This window comes from Panicum hallii, chromosome 1 (assembly GCF_002211085.1).
Source record: "Panicum hallii strain FIL2 chromosome 1, PHallii_v3.1, whole genome shotgun sequence".
Classification (NCBI taxonomy): Eukaryota; Viridiplantae; Streptophyta; class Magnoliopsida; order Poales; family Poaceae; genus Panicum; species Panicum hallii.
This window is the reverse complement of record NC_038042.1, coordinates 51,499,577-51,516,088: the sequence shown is the minus strand read 5'-3', so window position 1 is coordinate 51,516,088 and position 16,512 is coordinate 51,499,577. Positions and strand designations below refer to the sequence as shown.

Genomic DNA, 16,512 nt, shown 5'->3' with positions numbered 1-16,512 from the left:
TGAGTATTCAAAGGAATAGGGCCCATCAACTTTTACAATTTTCAATCGAAATTGCTAACAAAGAATGTAATATTGCCTAAACATAAGTAATTATTTACTTAGTTATCTATCATGATTTTAAGTTAAATGGTAATTTACAAAGCAACGGATCTCTAAAACACATATGATCATATGTCAGTAATGGCAAGCCTCACATTTGCCCAAAGGTGTGGTTGTATAGCTTACATGCATACCGAATTAAACATTTGGTTGAATCATTCCTCCAATCCATTGGAGGTAGTCGAGTTTAAGGGGATAAGTCTGAAGCTCACTTCAACAAATGAGATCCAAAAATTTTTCATATTATACTAGAATTAATATTAGTTAAATATCATACTACACGCGTAGTATATTGCCCATCATACATATCATGTAATTATACATGATATTCATATCTTGTATGAGTTAAAATTCATACTAAAGTTCATTTGGGATCCAACCAGATAGAAAAGGAAATTTGTTTAGTGGAGTATTGCACCGCTAACATGAACATGGAGATCATATTCTCGTTATGGATATTCAGTTATTAATCGTGGATGCACTCATGCATCACCGCTATATATTTTCACAACATTCATTTATATGATTTCATATTGAAATCTATTACTAAGATTGATGATGAAATATAGCACTCAACTTGGTACGATGGCTTGGTACAATGGATATAAAAACTAAATACACATAAAAAATCTTTTATAGCATTTGGAGTGTATTATGCATACATCAATCCAATACTACATGTTACGTGCAAAATAATTTTTCAATCTTAATAGAAGACTTGGCATGATAGTCTTGGTCATTCTGCATAAGGGATGATAAGAAAAATTATTATCAATTTTATTAGTCATAGCATACATTCTTGTAATCCTCAGATTCTATGTGCACCTCATGTGTCACAAGGAAATTGATTTTAAGATCACATTATCTTAAAATTTTAAAAAATAAGCCATTCAGTGGATTACGTAGTTACTCTAAAATGCTTGTTCACTTTACTCTTAAGGTACCACAATTTTACCAAATTTATTGCTTGTATTTTAATTAGAGCAAAATATCCCGGATAAAGGATCAAATCCAATCTTATGGAATTATTTGGTTTTGGGAACTATAACATTGAGTACTATATGTCCATATTAATTATTAGCTAATTGAATCTCTTATCAAGATAATTTAAAATGTATGACCAATGAAATAGAATTGCAATTTATCTTGATAAATGCGGATTTAGACACCATATTATTATAACAAATTCATTAGACTACAATCATAAGGCTCCTTCCGTTGCAGTTAGTACGTGGAGGATTGACCTCAGCCAAATATTTTCCTTCCGCGTGTCGGTTATATTTTACACATGATAATATCACCATCTCAATATATGTTCATGGCATTGAGGATCTATAAGAAGGTATTATTATCCATCATAAGTACCTTTGATCGCTCATAGAGGATTAATTTACAGCCTGTATACTGACTACACTGTTGAGGGTAATTCCTAGCATTAAGGGGAGATAAATACTATATATATAATGTTAGGAATCCAAAGTAAATGGTATACAAATTCAACCTTCATATCCGCGTACGCACTGAAGAATATCTTAAGCACAATTTACAATATCAGGCTTGAACAATTGGGGAAAATGAAAATCGGAGAGCAAAGCGTGCAGCTCATCTCCAAGCTAATGGAGATAGATTGGACTAGTAGTTAGTTAAGTAGGAGTTAAAAAGAGGGACCTGCGTGTGCTTGTCAGCTTGTGGGCCTACGGTCTACGGGCGGTAGTAGACTAGTAGTAGTGTGTGCGGTGCCTGCCGGCCGGGCGTCCCAACAGCGGCGAGAGGGAGACGGCAAAAGCGTGACGAGGTACTGGTCGCTGTCACCGATGCACAGTGGCTCCCCGGCCCACGAGACCTTCGAGCCTTCACGGCTGCCCTTGTTCGTGGCAGAGGCCACCAACCACGTGAGCGGGCAGGAGCAGCCAACAGCAGCAGCAACATGAGCTGTGCTCCTCCGATCCTCCTCCTCCTGCTCCGTCACAACGGAGAAGAAAACCCCATTAATGGCCACGTCCATGATCCATCATACCCAGCTAGTCACCTCATGGCTCATGAGAGATTGCCGTAGCCAATTCAGAATCGCTGTGCCAGTAGTACTGCGTGCTACAACTTTTGATTCTCTTTTCCTGCAGGGCACTGTAGTGCACCTGTACATCGACTCCATATACTAGCTAGCAGTGCACTCTGCAACTCATGTAAAAACCTTGCAGAGATGCTAGCACAGGAAGAACTAACCCATGCATCAGACTCCACTAGCGCCATGGCACATGATGCCACGCGACCTGTGTGACCAACTTTACAAAAACAAACCGGCCGAATCACGCGTGCGTGTATGGAACCTGCCCAGCACCTACACTGCTACATACACACTACAGATACATTTTCTGGACTAGTGAAAGAAAAGAACAGAGAGAGGTTGGTGATAGGTTGCTAGGTGTTAGCTCTACCAGGCCAAGCCGTGCGCTTCCAAAGTTCCAACTGATGCTGCTACTATACTAGTACTACCGGGGTAGGACACCCAGCAACCACACCACACCTTGCACGGTCTGAGCATTCGCTAGACACGGCCGGGCAGAAGTGAAACCGTCGATACTGGAGCACTGGTTCCTTCCCTTCCCTGTCACGGACCGTGACCCGTCCACACTGTCGTGTCCCGAGCACGGGTCGTCTCCGAGAACAACAAAATCGCCGGAAATTTGCCGGGATTCAACCTGAAATGAACAAATGCCACGACTCGTGCAGCAGTCTACTGTCTACGCTCGCATTGCTGCTGTCGAGAGCGTATGTAACCAGTGAGGAACCGGGCCGCGCCGGTGTGGGGAGAGCGCTGTCCGTGTCCACACGACCGGCGACTGGACGGACGGCGACCAGGCGACTCCCGACTCGACAGGCTGACAGGGACACGGCCCAAAAGCCCAGGGACTGGGGTCGCCATCGCCGGCCCCGTCCAATCACGATCTGACGGCCATGACCGTGCCGCCACGTCACGCGCGCCCCCACACCCCTCACGCTTTTTTCCGGCCCCACGCCCCCACCACGTCCCCCTCCTCGCCGAACCCCGCACTGGGGCCCTGGGGCCGGTGGTCGCTCTCCCTCGCCGCCCAGTTCGGCAGCGCCCACCCGGTGCGACCCGGGCCCGCGCGTCATCCGCCCATCGCCCCCCCACGGACGCGCCCAGCCGCGCGTGCACCAACCGCTCCGCGCGCGCGATCCGCCTCGGGCGGCGCGCCCCCTTCCAGCTTCCCCAGAATCCCCCCAGATACGGCAGGCAGGAAGGCAGGCGCGGGCCCACCCGCGGGCGTCAGGAACGCAAGCGAACCTGGCGCTAATCCCCCCGTGTTAACTGTTAAGGAATAATCCCGCAGGATAATGACCGTCCCCGGCCTGCCAAATCCAATCCCGCCCCCCGCGCTGGCTGGACGGAACGGATGGGGGCGCGCCACGTGGCCGCCGCCGGTGGGGCGGGGCTCCAACCGCCCGGCCTCCAAATGTGGAGGGCGAGTCCTACAAAACCGCGAGCCGTTTCACGGCGAAGGATGGCTGGGCTGGCTGCAGGCTGCTGATATCTCAGCGGATCATCATGGTCGCGTCGCCGTACGCGAATACTGCTCGTGGTATTATTATACCGGGGCACCGTATCCGTGTCTGGTCTACGTACGAAATCAATGCGGCCGTGATGCTAGGCGAGGAGGCGACCGTGAGGCGGGCCCACTGGCAGCGAGAGGGAGGGGGGGTGGCGACGGCCGGGGCGGAACGGGCACCGCTGCGACGGAAGGAGCCAAGCAGGCAGGGGGGGCAGGGCACGAGGCGCTGCTCATGCCGGCAGTGGAAGGAACGGCGCGTGCAGGTGGCGTGGCAGGGGCGCTGCGGCCGAGCCAGAAGGCAAAAAGGAGAGGAAAGGCAGCGGGCCAGGCAGCAGAACAAAACAAAGTTGCAGTGCAGCGGCAGTGGTACGAGCCATTGCCGGTGTGGCTTTCAGGAATCAACGCTGTGCACTGCACCAGTGGAAAAGCGAGCTGCTTGCTCCTCTCCTCTGCGTAACCGCATTGCTCGAGTCCATGAAGCTTTTGCTCCTGGTGGAGCTAGCGTTCAATGCGAGTGCCTGGGATATTCGGCAGAGCATGTAGCACACGGAGGATGCAAACAGAAAGCTATGGCTTTCCCCATTGCTAGATATGGATCAACATGCCAAGAACCAGAGCGAGCTTTGCTGCTAGATGCTTATACTAATAGTCTATATATATATATATATATATATTTCATAATCCCAGTCGCCTCGAACGGAAAACGAAATTAACAGCAACGACAGAGCATTGTGAATAGGTACAAATCAATGAAACAGAAAAAGGGGTAGAAGCAAAGCTACCATTATAACCAACAGAAGATGCTTCTTTTTTCTCCACCTCTGTTTTTTCCCATTTTTTTTGTGACTTTTTAGTTTCCATGGATTTATCTCCCTGATGATGCTCACCTCGAATCGCCTCCGGCATTGGAGTTATCCAGAATGACGGCGCTAATCCGCCTGCTGCCTGATTGCTGGCTGCTTCAAGCGCCCGGATTGAAGCGGGGATCTGACACGGCAGAGAGCTCCACCTCCTCGGACGGCGGCGCCACGTTCAGATCGATCATGCCGGGGCTGTTGATCGGGGACGGAGGGGCGGAGGCGGCTGCAGTGGCGGTGGCGGTGGAGGCCTGCGCGGCCACCGCGGCCGCGGCGCCGCACACATGGGACCGCTTGTGGCCGCCCAGCGCCTGCCCCGAGGCGAACACGCGGTAGCAGTGGGGGCACTCGCGCGGCTGCTGCCTCGCGTCCATGTCCTCGTCCCCGTCGTGGTTCTCCGGGAATGGCGACGCCGGCGGCTGGGGCTGCGGGAGAGGAGGGGGAGCCACGGGGGGCGCGCAGCACCCGCCCCGGCCGCCGCGCACGTTGCTGGCGCGGTGCCCGCCCAGCGCCTGGTAGGAGCGGAACACCTTCTTGCACGCGACGCACGGGAACTGCGTCCGCTTCTCCGCCGGGGCCCGGGCACGGGCCGGCGCCGGCGGGAGGGGAGCAGGGGGCGCGTAGCCCTCGTCGCTCCCGTAGTCGTAGTAGTCGTCCTCGTCGACCGCGGCCGACGGCCAGGAGTCGCGGGAGAGCATCATCAGGGACAGCGCCACGTCCTCCTCCGGGGTGGCGACCTCCGAGAGCGAGCTCACCGGCTCCGCCTCGCCCCAGGCGGCGGCGGCGGCGTTCACGCGCTTGGCGTGCGGCGGGGTGGACTCGGCCTCGCTCTCGCGATCCGAGAAGGCGGCATCGGCGACGCGAAGGCTGCGCTTTGGGTTCTCCCGGAGCCCGTAGGTGGAAGCAGGCATCTTGAAGCCGGAGTCCTCGTCGGCGGCGGCGATGGAGGTCGCCGCGGAGGACGCCGAGGAGATCTGCTGCTTCACGGCCGCCGCCGCCGCCGCCGCCTGGGATGCAGCGATGGAGTGCGAGCGCATATGTCCGGCAAGGGCACGGGGGCTGGCGAAGCGGCGGGAGCAGAGCTTGCATGTGTTTTTCGCCATGGCGACGGAGCTTGGGGAGAGCTCGCGTGGAGCTCTCGGCAGGAGCAAAAATGGTGAGGAGAGAGAGCGTGAGCCAGCGAGAGAGCTGCGGGGAAGTTAGAATATAGCGGAACAGACAGCTTCTCTCCTAGTATTTATTTTTTTTTCTTTTCAGATTTTTCCTTTCCTTTCTGCAGATTTATTTTTCTTTTCCATGGTTGACACCTTCAATCGCGGTGAGTGGGAGCTTTGTTGGTGCTCGGCTCATGTAAATCGAAGCAGAGATATTTAGCAGCCTTGACTGCTTAAATAGCTTCCTGTTTTTTAGGGGCCATCTGCTCCGGTTGATATGGGATCATCAAAATTCACAACTAATGCCTTGTATTTGCGCCAAAGATGCCAGACCAAATAAGTTTTGATCCTCTACCAAACAATAATCAATGCCATTTGCGGTTTTGCTTGCGCCGGTTGATTTCATGTTAAATGGATGCCAAATGGTGAGTTCTCTCCCCTTTTTCGAATTAGATCTTTAGGACGTAAAATATTCAAATTAAGCTATATTCTTTTAGGTATGCTACTCACTTCTCACACTATCGAAGGGAGATTACTTTCATTGTTCGTGTGATATTTATGCCTTCGTCTAAAATCCACTGATATAAATTTTTACCATTGTTCATGTGACATTATGCCTTTGTCCAAAATCCACTGATACAAAATTTTATATAACCAATTCAGGTAGCTTTAAGTAATACTACAAGTGAAATCCAATAAAAAAAGTTCCGGTGTTCGAACTCCAAAACATCTTATAACAAAAGAAAATTTGATATTATCTTTTTTCCATGTGACTGTACTACAAGCTGATCCTTTTAGTACAAGCCAGAAAACGCACACCGAACGTGCACGCCACGCACGATACCAACGTGCCCATGCACCCCGGGCTCCTTGCACCCCATGCACACCCCTTGCAAGTCTACCGAGTAGTAACCGAGCCCATTGAAACGCGAAGAACGCGCCAAAATTCAGTGGAAAAACAGTGTCCAGTCTGGAACCAACCCTCTGGTGCCGGCCGCACCCAAGCATGCCTGCGCATCCAAAGCAGCAAAACCCCGCAGGCGCGCACACACTTGGGCGTACGTGGAACTTCGGCGAATAGCCATTGTCCGGGCTGTGACCAATCCTGCTGACTGCTGTCTGACGCGAACGCCCAATGCACCCCTCAGGCCCTCACTGATAAGCCACGCAGAGGATCAGCAGTCAGCAGACACACCGTTTCGTCAAGGATGACCAACGTACGTGTGATGTACAATCGATGGGCACCACGAACGAGTTTCGAACTGCAAACACAACTGAACTGGTGCCCAACCGCACATGGGAGCAGTCGAACACACGCCATCTTCTTATGATCAAAGGCGTAAACATGGTTACGCGGAATTGGTCCAATAAGTTTATCTTTACTGGATAATAGCCACTTACCCTTGAAAACATTAAAAAAAAAGAACCGAGCATAGCTTAATTGGTTAAAACACCAGGGTGGTGCTAGCTACTCGAGTTTGAACCTCGGCACACACTTCCTATGGAGTCCAAGTCAATTTGATCCAATCTAAAATAGAGTAAAATAAAATAAAAAGGAGGCAGAAAACTATCATCATGCATTCATGCATCGAACATACGACAAGCTATCTTAGGTCAACAATGCCTCGCGAATCTTCTTGTCCTCCTTATCTCTAGCAAATTGATTGTGTAAATAAATTCACCGACAAGTAACCATCTCTCTTTTTTCCCCACCATTAGTACATAGTTGCCAAGCCTTTATTTTTTTAAAAAAAAACAGACCAAAAACCTACTGCTAATCCGCCTGGAGACCAGAATGAGCGGCTACCGAGGCACCCCCTAAACGGCCTTAAGTTCAGAGTATGGAGAATGAGATGCATGCAGGGCCAGGAATGGAGCGCAGGGTGGTCGCAGGGAGGACCAGATCAAAGCATGGTGAATGATCAAGGTGGGGGCATACTCGGGTAAAGACTAAAGAAAATGCCAGTTCGTTTCAGCAGCCATTTTTGTGTAGTACTTGTCGTCTAGCTTGGTGCTCATGCACCCTCATTTCGCAATTGAACTACTGCTACTAGTACGGGACGTGGCGATTAGATCTCCTCGGGATTACTCTTTTGCGAGGGAAGCAGGTGCTACCAATTCTTTCGCCTCCAAGGGTCTGCAACGATCGCATGCAGTGCAGGGATGGTAGCTTAGCCGGGCCAGCAGCAACGATGCAGGGCGTTTTTTCACGCTAGAAAGCGGCGTATCTGGGGCGTACGGTGGCAACGCTTTTGGTGCGCTCGATCTGAAGCCCTTTTCCGCCGAGGCACATTTTTCCCCCCGCTGGTCGTGGGTCACGTACGAGCATGTGACCGATCACCGCGCCGATGAGCGGCCAAATCCACATGATTACCCCCACCAGGTACGAACCGGCTACCACCAGGCCACCACCACGGCACGGCACCACCAGGTGTAGGCGTAGGCGGGCTGCTGCCACCGCTGCGCCGGCGAGCCGCTCGTTCGAGTCGCCCTGCTGGCCGGTGGCTGCAGGCCGGCCGGAGATGCTTGGTGCATGCTGCGTAGGGACTCGTAGGGAGGGGCGCGGCCGGCGGCCGGGGATTAAATTCGATCGGCTGCCGCGCGCAGCACACTATCTAGTATGGTGTGGATGGTGGTACGGGTACCCGGAGCTCCATTTTGTCTCTCCTTGCTTAAAAAAGTCAAGCTTCAGCTTGGCTCCATTGGCTTCGCTTTAGCGAGCTAGGAGTACGTTCCAGCCCTTTTGGTCCAATCCAAGGGTTACGTTTCACTGTGCTGGTGCGCGAAAGAAAACCAAGGTCCTGTTTAGATTGCAAGCAACTTGCAACAGTGTTACTGTAGCATTTTCGTTTGTATTTGACAAATTTTATCTAATCATGGACTAACTAGATTTAAAAGATTCGTCTCGTGATGTACAATTAAACTGTGCAGATAGTTATTTTTTTACATACATTTACTGCTCTATGCATGTGTCCTAAAATTGATGTGATGGAGAGAGAGTGTAAAAAGTTGGAAGTTTGAGAGCATCTAAACAAGGCCCAAGAGGAGAATTTCGTTTCCTTCTCCGGTCGCCCCTTTTCTTCGCCCCCTCTTTGTCTTCAGCCCTTTTGCTCCTTCAATTCCTGGTGATCTGTTCCTAGCTGCAGGGTACTGCTGCTAATTGCGGTGCCCTTTTTGCGCCGTCCAGCGAGTACCAGCGCAGCCCTACAACTGCCATACTGGCCGTGCTCGTACTTCGTTTCGCAGAATGACAGGATGGCGGTGGTACACCGGCAATCGCCACGGCTCCTGGGTCCGTCCGGTGAAGCGAGGCAGGCCGGGTACAGTACAGACGGGGCCGGTGGCGGTGCTCCCCCTGCTCCGTCGTCGGCCGTGCAGGCAGGGGTGGTAACTGCCGTTCAGTGCGCAACGATCCAAACGGGACGCTGGCTGCTGACGCGCGCGGCGCCACGCCACTAGCTGGTGCCGGCCGCCGGGGGCCGTGCCTGCGCTGCGCGCGCGCCCGCCGTCTTCCGTTCCAGCCGAGCTGACGTCGCGCGCGTGGACCGGACTGCTGCGCGGCTGCCGGCTGGACGGCGGACTCGCTCGAGCCAATCCAGCCTGCTGAGCGAAACCCGCTAGCACCTAGATTTGGCTGGTTCTCTGCATTTTGGAAGGTAATTAATCGCTGTTAAGGTGCAGTGAAGAGCAGTTGTTCTGATATTTTTCAGCATGGTCATCTACAGCGTCTCCCATGCTAACAAGCAGCTAAAGATTCACTCCTAGTCATAGCTAGGCAGTGACAGCGAAGGCCCATAAACAAGGCCACAAGTACTTTCTTTATATATAAGTTGGATTACTGGAACCCCTAGAGGTGTTTGGTCCCTTATCACACAAGCTTCTGCGGCACATACTTGTGGTCATTGCGTACTCATTAGTGGCACCGAGATGCTGTGCTGGCTACCGTGACGCACGGAATGTGCGTGCGTTACGGTTCAATGGTCAAAGCAGAGGAGGAAGACTCCAGGCTAAACAAGCCACCACCAACGCCTACATCTACTCGGGATTCAGTGCCAGGCGACTGAAGACCGGACTGAACTCTGCTAGTGCTAGCACCAGCCTATCTTCGTTCAGAATTCAGAAAATATTCCGACTACTTTTGCTCACGTCGCCTTCCTGACCGATCGAGGGCCTTTACTACGGGCCGGGAGTAGTCAAAGGGGGAAGTAATGGCCTCCTTGGCATTAGCAACTGATGGATGGATGAGGAATAGGAGTGTGTGTGCATGCATGCACAAATGGATCGGTAAAAGATGCGAGTGTGGATGTGCGAGTATGATGAGTGCCGCGTGCTTTGGATCCGCGGCGTCCTAGTCAGACGGCACCCGATCGCGGTGGAGGCGCTCGCAAAGTTGCAAACTTGCAACCGTCCCCTGCGTGCTCTCCTCTCCAAGCTCGCTTCTCCAGTAAGGCAGCAACCGATGCTCTCGTGTCGAAACATGTCTGCCGTGCAGCTGCAAATTGCTACGGAAAATCGTGTGCTGATTGCTGGACAGCAGGAAGTTTAAGCGAACCTCGCTGACCCGTTGTACTTTTTGGTGATTCGCCAATAAAAAGAGGCTTACCTGTGGGCATTGCAACTTCCGTTGTAGTCTAGCTGGTTAGGATACTCGGCTCTCACCCGAGAGACCCGGGTTCGAGTCCCGGCAACGGAATTCTTTTTTTCGTTTCACTTCGTGAGCATGTCCTGCACGTGCGTCGACGGCCTTTCTTTATTTTTCCGGCAACGGAATTCTTTTTTTCGTTTTACTTCGTGAGCATGTCCTGCACGTGCGTCGACGGCCTTTCTTTATTTTTCCTGCAAACGGAGTGGCGTTTCCCGCCCTAGCACAGCAGGAGGCACCTGGGCACCTGCCCCCTACTCTCTGTGCTAGCTGAGCTGAGGATGCCAATTGCCAATGCCTATCATTGCAGGATGAACAAACATCGTGTTATCCGATCAGAAAACATGTACACAAATGTTGGTGGGAAAATTTTACAGGATCAGCATCTTCACAATCATAACGTGTACAAGTGTCCGTGGAAAACTTTCACAGGACGGAGCAGCATTTTCATAGGCAGAGGTAGATACGCCTTGTAGTATTTTACAAAACATGGTTGCATTTTTTCATGTGACCCTGGGCACCGGCCCGGGCTCCGGTGCAACAATTGTAAGAGGCTAGCCGTCGAATCTACAGTTACGTCAGTTCAATTGGAGATAAGAAGAAACAATTGTCTTCTGGTTCGCCCGGGCTCCATTCGAACCCTGCTGAGTCCGGCACTAGGTACAATATATATGTATGTATAGTGGAGTATAGTAGATAGATAAAATCTTTTAGAACACATATGTATGCATGATTTGTTCTCTCTTGTGCGAAGCACGTTTATTGCATCACGGTGTAGTCACCTAGTACTAATCAATTGGGCACGGCAAAACAGCATGATCTCACGCCATCCTCGTTTTACACCAAGGCCAATCCCGTGCAAACTACTCATTGATCATATACCAGTGCCTGCTATCTGCTGCTGTCACATCCTGCTCCCTTTTCTATGGCAATGACCTCTTCTCCCGCTCAGCAGAGAGTGGACACACTACACATTCTTCAGTAGTATTGTGGCATTCTGAAAGCAATTATCATGGAAATTTTCGCCAAGCATGGTCGAAGGCTTAACAATCGAATTTGTGCTACTTTAGTCTCCATATCCATCATGTGGGCAAACTGTTCTTTTTAGAGTTTTTCTATCGAACTATATGGTTGCGGAAAGTATCAGTGAAAGGATTTAGATACAATGGTATATTTTGTTCCATCATTAAAAATAAAGAGTGGACGTTAGGAAAGGAGGCATAATAGGTTGAGAAAATTATTTTGGGAAGACGATGCACCATGAGAAGATTTAGAAGGGCAGGAGCGTCCGGCGGGAGGCGGACCGGTTGTTGACTCATCTGTGAGGACATGATTTTGCATGTTTAATCAACAACATGTTGGAACTAGGGTAAGAGATGAACCGATTGTCATTGTCTAAGCTGGCATGTATCCATAAATACTCACTCTATCCATAAATATAACTGCCTAAAGTTTGAGCATCATCGTTTACATCCATTATGAAGTATGTTTACAACTTATTTATTTGATATGGTAGATGTTGATACTCTTTTCTATAAATTTAATCCGAATTAAAATAATTTGACTTAGAACAGACCCAAAACTCCTTATATTTACGAAAAGAGGGAGCATTTTTTTTTTTGCATATAGCATTGCCATGTACCACTACTTTTTTTTAGAAAGAACAATACAAAACGTGTTACTTAGGTGCATAAAATTATTTAGCTTCTAAATTTTTTATGCAATATTCTTTTTTTTTCGAAACACAGTGTAGGCGCAAATGCTTATATACACGTACGCAAATGCTTACAATTCTTTTTCTTTGTTCTTTGAGTACCACCAGAAATTTATGACCACCGAAAAAAGCAATTTGTTTGCTTAGCTTCTTTTATATTTGCTTCATCGTACAATACATAGATTAAGGAATAAAAACTGAAAACAATAGAGGAAATCAACTTACATACATTTTTACTTAGAGCTACTGGATATAAATCAAGATTAAAACCAATTAGCTAATAGCAAAACAGAGAATCCGAGGAAATCAAACCATTAATGATTCCAATGCTCTTCAAAGAATCGTACATTAAGGAAACCTTCTGGAAACAAGCTTTCAAGCCTATTTACAGGCCCCTAGCAATACGTCCCCCGAAGGTTGGATGTCAGGTTAATTAATCCCTTAACTACTAATTATCATATACATACATGTTGCTCATATATATATTCATATACGCGACTAGTATAGGTTAATAAGTGCTTTCGATATGTATACTCAACGAATCGAAAAAATGATTAATATGACCTCACGCCTGCGTAGCCTTCTCCTCGTTGATCTCGGACGGAAGGCCAATCCCGACCTGCAGCCACGGCGAGGTCTCCCCAGCCATGTTCATGTCCTTGAGGTCGCTGATCTTGGCTCGTTTGGCACTCGTGCTGTCCGCCTCGTCCTCCGTGGCCGCGGCTTCAGCCGCGTCGTCGTGGCCGCTCGTCGCCGTGTTGTTCATGTTGCTCGCGTTGCTGTGCCCCGCCCACGAGTGCATGTACAGCGACGCCGGCGCGTTGAGGCTCAGCACGCTGTCGTTCAGCTTTGCCGCTTGCCTCGTGGCGGCCGGCTCCTCCGCCGGGTTCGTTGGCACGTTGAGGTCGAGGAACGGGTCGGACGCGTCGAACATCGGGCGCCCCAGGGTAAGCTGCTGGCACATGGCGTGCATGACGTGGTCCTGGGTGACGAAGGGCTGGAGCTTGGCGACCGCGCCGGTCGGGTCGGTGGCGCCGGTCGTGAGCCAGTGGCACCGCTTGTGGCCGCCGAGGGCTTGCCCCGACATGAACACGCGATGGCAGATTGAGCACTCGTGCACCTTGCCCTTCTTCTTGAACGGTGCAGCGCCGGACGTCGCCGGCACCTCGTCGCCGGCCATTTCAGGAGGTGCGGTGGCCATGACAACTACGCCGGTCTCAGCATTGACCGAATTGCCTTCCACGCTGCCATCGACACCGGTAGTATTCTGTTCGGTACCGACGGTGGCTGGGATGGCATCGCCGACGACCTTGTCATTGGCGGAGGCGACGACGGGTTGTGGGGGATCGGTGCGGTTGCTCTCTAGCTTTGCGGCGAAGCACCCCTTGACTTTCTTGTGGGAGGCGCGGTGCCCGCCGAGAGCCTGATGGGAGGTGAAGACCTTCTTGCACGCTTTGCACTCGAACATGCCGCGAGGCACGGTGGAGACATGGTGTGGTAGTACCTGTGGTGGCGCCAGCAACTTCAAGTGTGGCACTGCAGGGGCTACCATGGCGATGGGCTGCGGCACGAGGAGCTGATTCCTCTGCTCGTTCTTTCTCGCGCACGGCTCCTGATCGACCTCAACGACGACATGGGGCCGCGCAGCGCTCGAAGCCGACGACGATAGCATGACGAGGAAGTTGGCGAGGTCCTCCTCTTCGCTCGACGGGGCCGGCAGCTGCTCCTCGGTGGTTATCGAACCGTTCCCGACGACCATGACCTTGGCGCGGCGCGTGCGTTTCCCTTTCGACCACCCCGCTGCCAGCGCCAGGTCCTCCCCCTCCTCGCCATCGTCGGCGGCGTCGCCGTCCAAGTCGCCCTCCTCCTCGTCGTAGTTGCACCTGCCGTGATCGAGCAGCGACTTCCACGACGTGAACTCCTTGCCGCAGTTCTCGCACACCCGGCAGTTCTTGAGCCGGCCCGGGTTGGTGCGGAGCGCGTACATGCGTTTCGCCGTCGCCGCCGCCGCCGACGCGCTCCCCGCCTCCGGAGAGTCGCCGCCGCCACACGGGCCCGCTGCGTCGTCGTCGAGCGCGTCGTCGGCGCTGAGCCCGTCGGCGGCGACGCCGTGCGCCCGCATGTGGCCGCCCAGCGCGCGCCCGCACATGAACCCCTTCTTGCACACCCTGCAGCGGTGCTTGTACGCTTGCGGCAGCACTGGCGGCGGCGGGGGCGGCGCCGGGACCAGCGGCATCCGCGCCAGCGGCTGCTGGTTCTCCATAACCACCGCCATGATCGATCGATCACGACTTGCTTCTGGACATCGCCATGATGCATGCAGTTGATGAGCTGAGGGGATGCATTAAACTGAAGAAGAGGAGGAGCGGGCGCTGCAGCACTTATATACCTAGGACAGCGCGCCAGTGCTAAAGATAGCGCCCGGTGAGCGGCTCCAATTGTGTCCGGTTTGGTCCTGTCGTCCCTGGACGAACGGGCCGGGAGACCTTCAAGTGTTGACATCAACTAGGAGCTGCGCGTCACAAGCGCGGCCCCATGGATCAACCAGGTCCGAGAGTTGCGGTGGCCCTGGCCGTTGTGCGGACTACTACTCTTGTGGGCAACATCAACATGTGTAATCTGGATATGGCAGGCCTACGGTTGGTACTAACGGCACAGCCTGGCAGGTTAGTACTCTGTGTGTAGAATTTTTCCCCGATCTAGCATTCGGGATCGAGGAGAACACAACAAAATGGGACAAAGTTGTAGTACAGAATATCCTTGGCATGCTTTGACCTACAAGGACCGGTTATTGTGTGGGTGGATGCGCGTTTCTTTATTGACCATTAGCTGCGTGAAGTGTTTTCTTCTTTTTATTATTTTCAATTGTTTTATTTTCCAATTTTACAAAGCTAGTAGCTGATTTCTAAAAATTTACAAAAATGGTTCTACATCAGCTGACAAATGGGCAAAACATTTTGCATACTATCCATGTCACATGTTAGATCATATTTTTGTTAGCTCTTTAAGCAACTTGTGACATGTTGACCCGATCATTTATCGGTTCTGGTCGGGTTAAAAAATCCAGTATTTTTTCTTCAACCCGACCTTACCACGGGTCGGATTTTATTCGCGTGAGCCCAACCTGACCACATGTACCACCAGGCACAAGTTGGGTTGGGTAAAACTCGAATATTCATGTACAATTTATAAGTGCGGTCGGATTTAGGGTAAAAAAATTTGACATGTACCTAGCCTAATTTTAATGACGGGTCTTAAATTTAGACCCGAGCCCAGCCCACGTATTGGTTGGGTCGGGGCGGTGTGGGAATTTTTTCAGGCAGGTTGGGTTGGGTTGTCTGGTCGGGCAGTACATGATTAGGTATAGTAACATGATTTTTGGTAGATTTTATAAAAAATACTTTTTAATACCAATTGATGGATGGATGATTTTACAAAAATTGTCTAATCGCCGTCCCACAGCTTACGCAATCTTCTTTTTCTTGAATTATGGAAAAATATTCTGGCTTCATCCTCTTCCGAGAGAAGTAATAAATCTTCAATTATCACATAGAAAGTAGCCAAAGGCTACCCAACCACAAACAAGCAAATCATTTTTAGGTTAGAAACCTTTTTTTTGTTGTTATCAAGAAAATATGATAAGGAATTGATTCCATTATGCCCTGGAATTGATTCCTTATGTGCAAGATTTGTTTTGACGCTGCAGTTCCTGGACACCTGTGAAGCTCCTGGAATTTGTCCATCTGCGGCGCGTCGTGCGGTGGCCATGTATTGTGGCATGTTCTCTAACGAAAATGGAGCCTGTATCAGCATCAGCAGTAGTTAAGCTCATCCTCGCCCAGCGAATTTTCCAATGAGTTTTGCTCTGCCTGTGCGCGCGCCTCCTTTCGGCTCGAACTCTCCCGAGCAGATGGAGGCAGATGCACCTCTGCGTATCCACCATATACACGGTGACCGCTCACGCCCAGCCCCATCCCCAGACCCCAGCCGTAGCTTCTGAACACACGATCGCACTCTCGTTCAGCTCAAACTGCAGTTTGAGACCTTTTTTTTTTTTGAAGGAGCAGTTCGAGACCTTAGAAAAAGGGCTACTGGATCTTTTTTAGCTGATTTACATAATCCTTAAGAGATCAAAACAGGGTGTCTTTGACCTTAGAAATTCTACTCAGAACCTCTTTTTGCTGCAAAACCGTACTCTTTTTGCATGTCTTTGACCTTTAAAACTATAATATATTTTTTTATACGGAAGTACCATGGTTTTTCAGTACTACAATATCAAAACAGGGCCTAATGCCATCCGAGTCCACCTGCCATTCGACGGCCCACGGCCCACGGCACGGGCCTGTGCGCAGCACGGTTCGGTTAGTTGCGAGGCAAACGGTTTCTCAAAAAAAAAGTTGCGAGGCAAACGGAGGCCCAAATCCCACGTTGGACGGACGTCGTATGCTTTCCGTTATTTAGGAGGCACCGATAT

At 50.8% G+C, this 16,512-nt stretch overlaps 2 protein-coding genes and 1 non-coding gene across 3 annotated transcripts; 1 reads left to right on the top strand and 2 right to left on the bottom strand.

Moving 5' to 3' along the window:
• Positions 1-4,559: 4,559 nt before the first annotated feature.
• LOC112877738 (zinc finger protein ZAT1-like) lies at positions 4,560-5,677 on the bottom strand. Its single transcript, XM_025942096.1, has one exon. The coding sequence runs from the start codon at positions 5,629-5,631 to the stop codon at positions 4,633-4,635; it is 999 nt and encodes a 332-aa protein (XP_025797881.1). The 5' UTR covers positions 5,632-5,677; the 3' UTR covers positions 4,560-4,632.
• Positions 5,678-10,302: 4,625 nt separating this feature from the next.
• TRNAE-CUC lies at positions 10,303-10,375 on the top strand. The gene has a single exon. It is a non-coding gene; the product is annotated as a tRNA-Glu (tRNA).
• A 2,228-nt stretch (positions 10,376-12,603) lies between these two features.
• On the bottom strand, positions 12,604-14,313 carry LOC112898374. The gene has a single exon (XM_025966703.1). The coding sequence runs from the start codon at positions 14,311-14,313 to the stop codon at positions 12,604-12,606; it is 1,710 nt and encodes a 569-aa protein (XP_025822488.1).
• Positions 14,314-16,512: the final 2,199 nt, after the last annotated feature.

Excerpts from the sequence above, each read along its gene's own strand:
- LOC112877738 (XM_025942096.1), bottom strand. The coding sequence starts at position 5,631 with ATGGCGAAAAACACATGCAAGCTCTGCTCCCGCCGCTTCGCCAGCCCC.
- LOC112898374 (XM_025966703.1), bottom strand. The coding sequence starts at position 14,313 with ATGGCGGTGGTTATGGAGAACCAGCAGCCGCTGGCGCGGATGCCGCTG.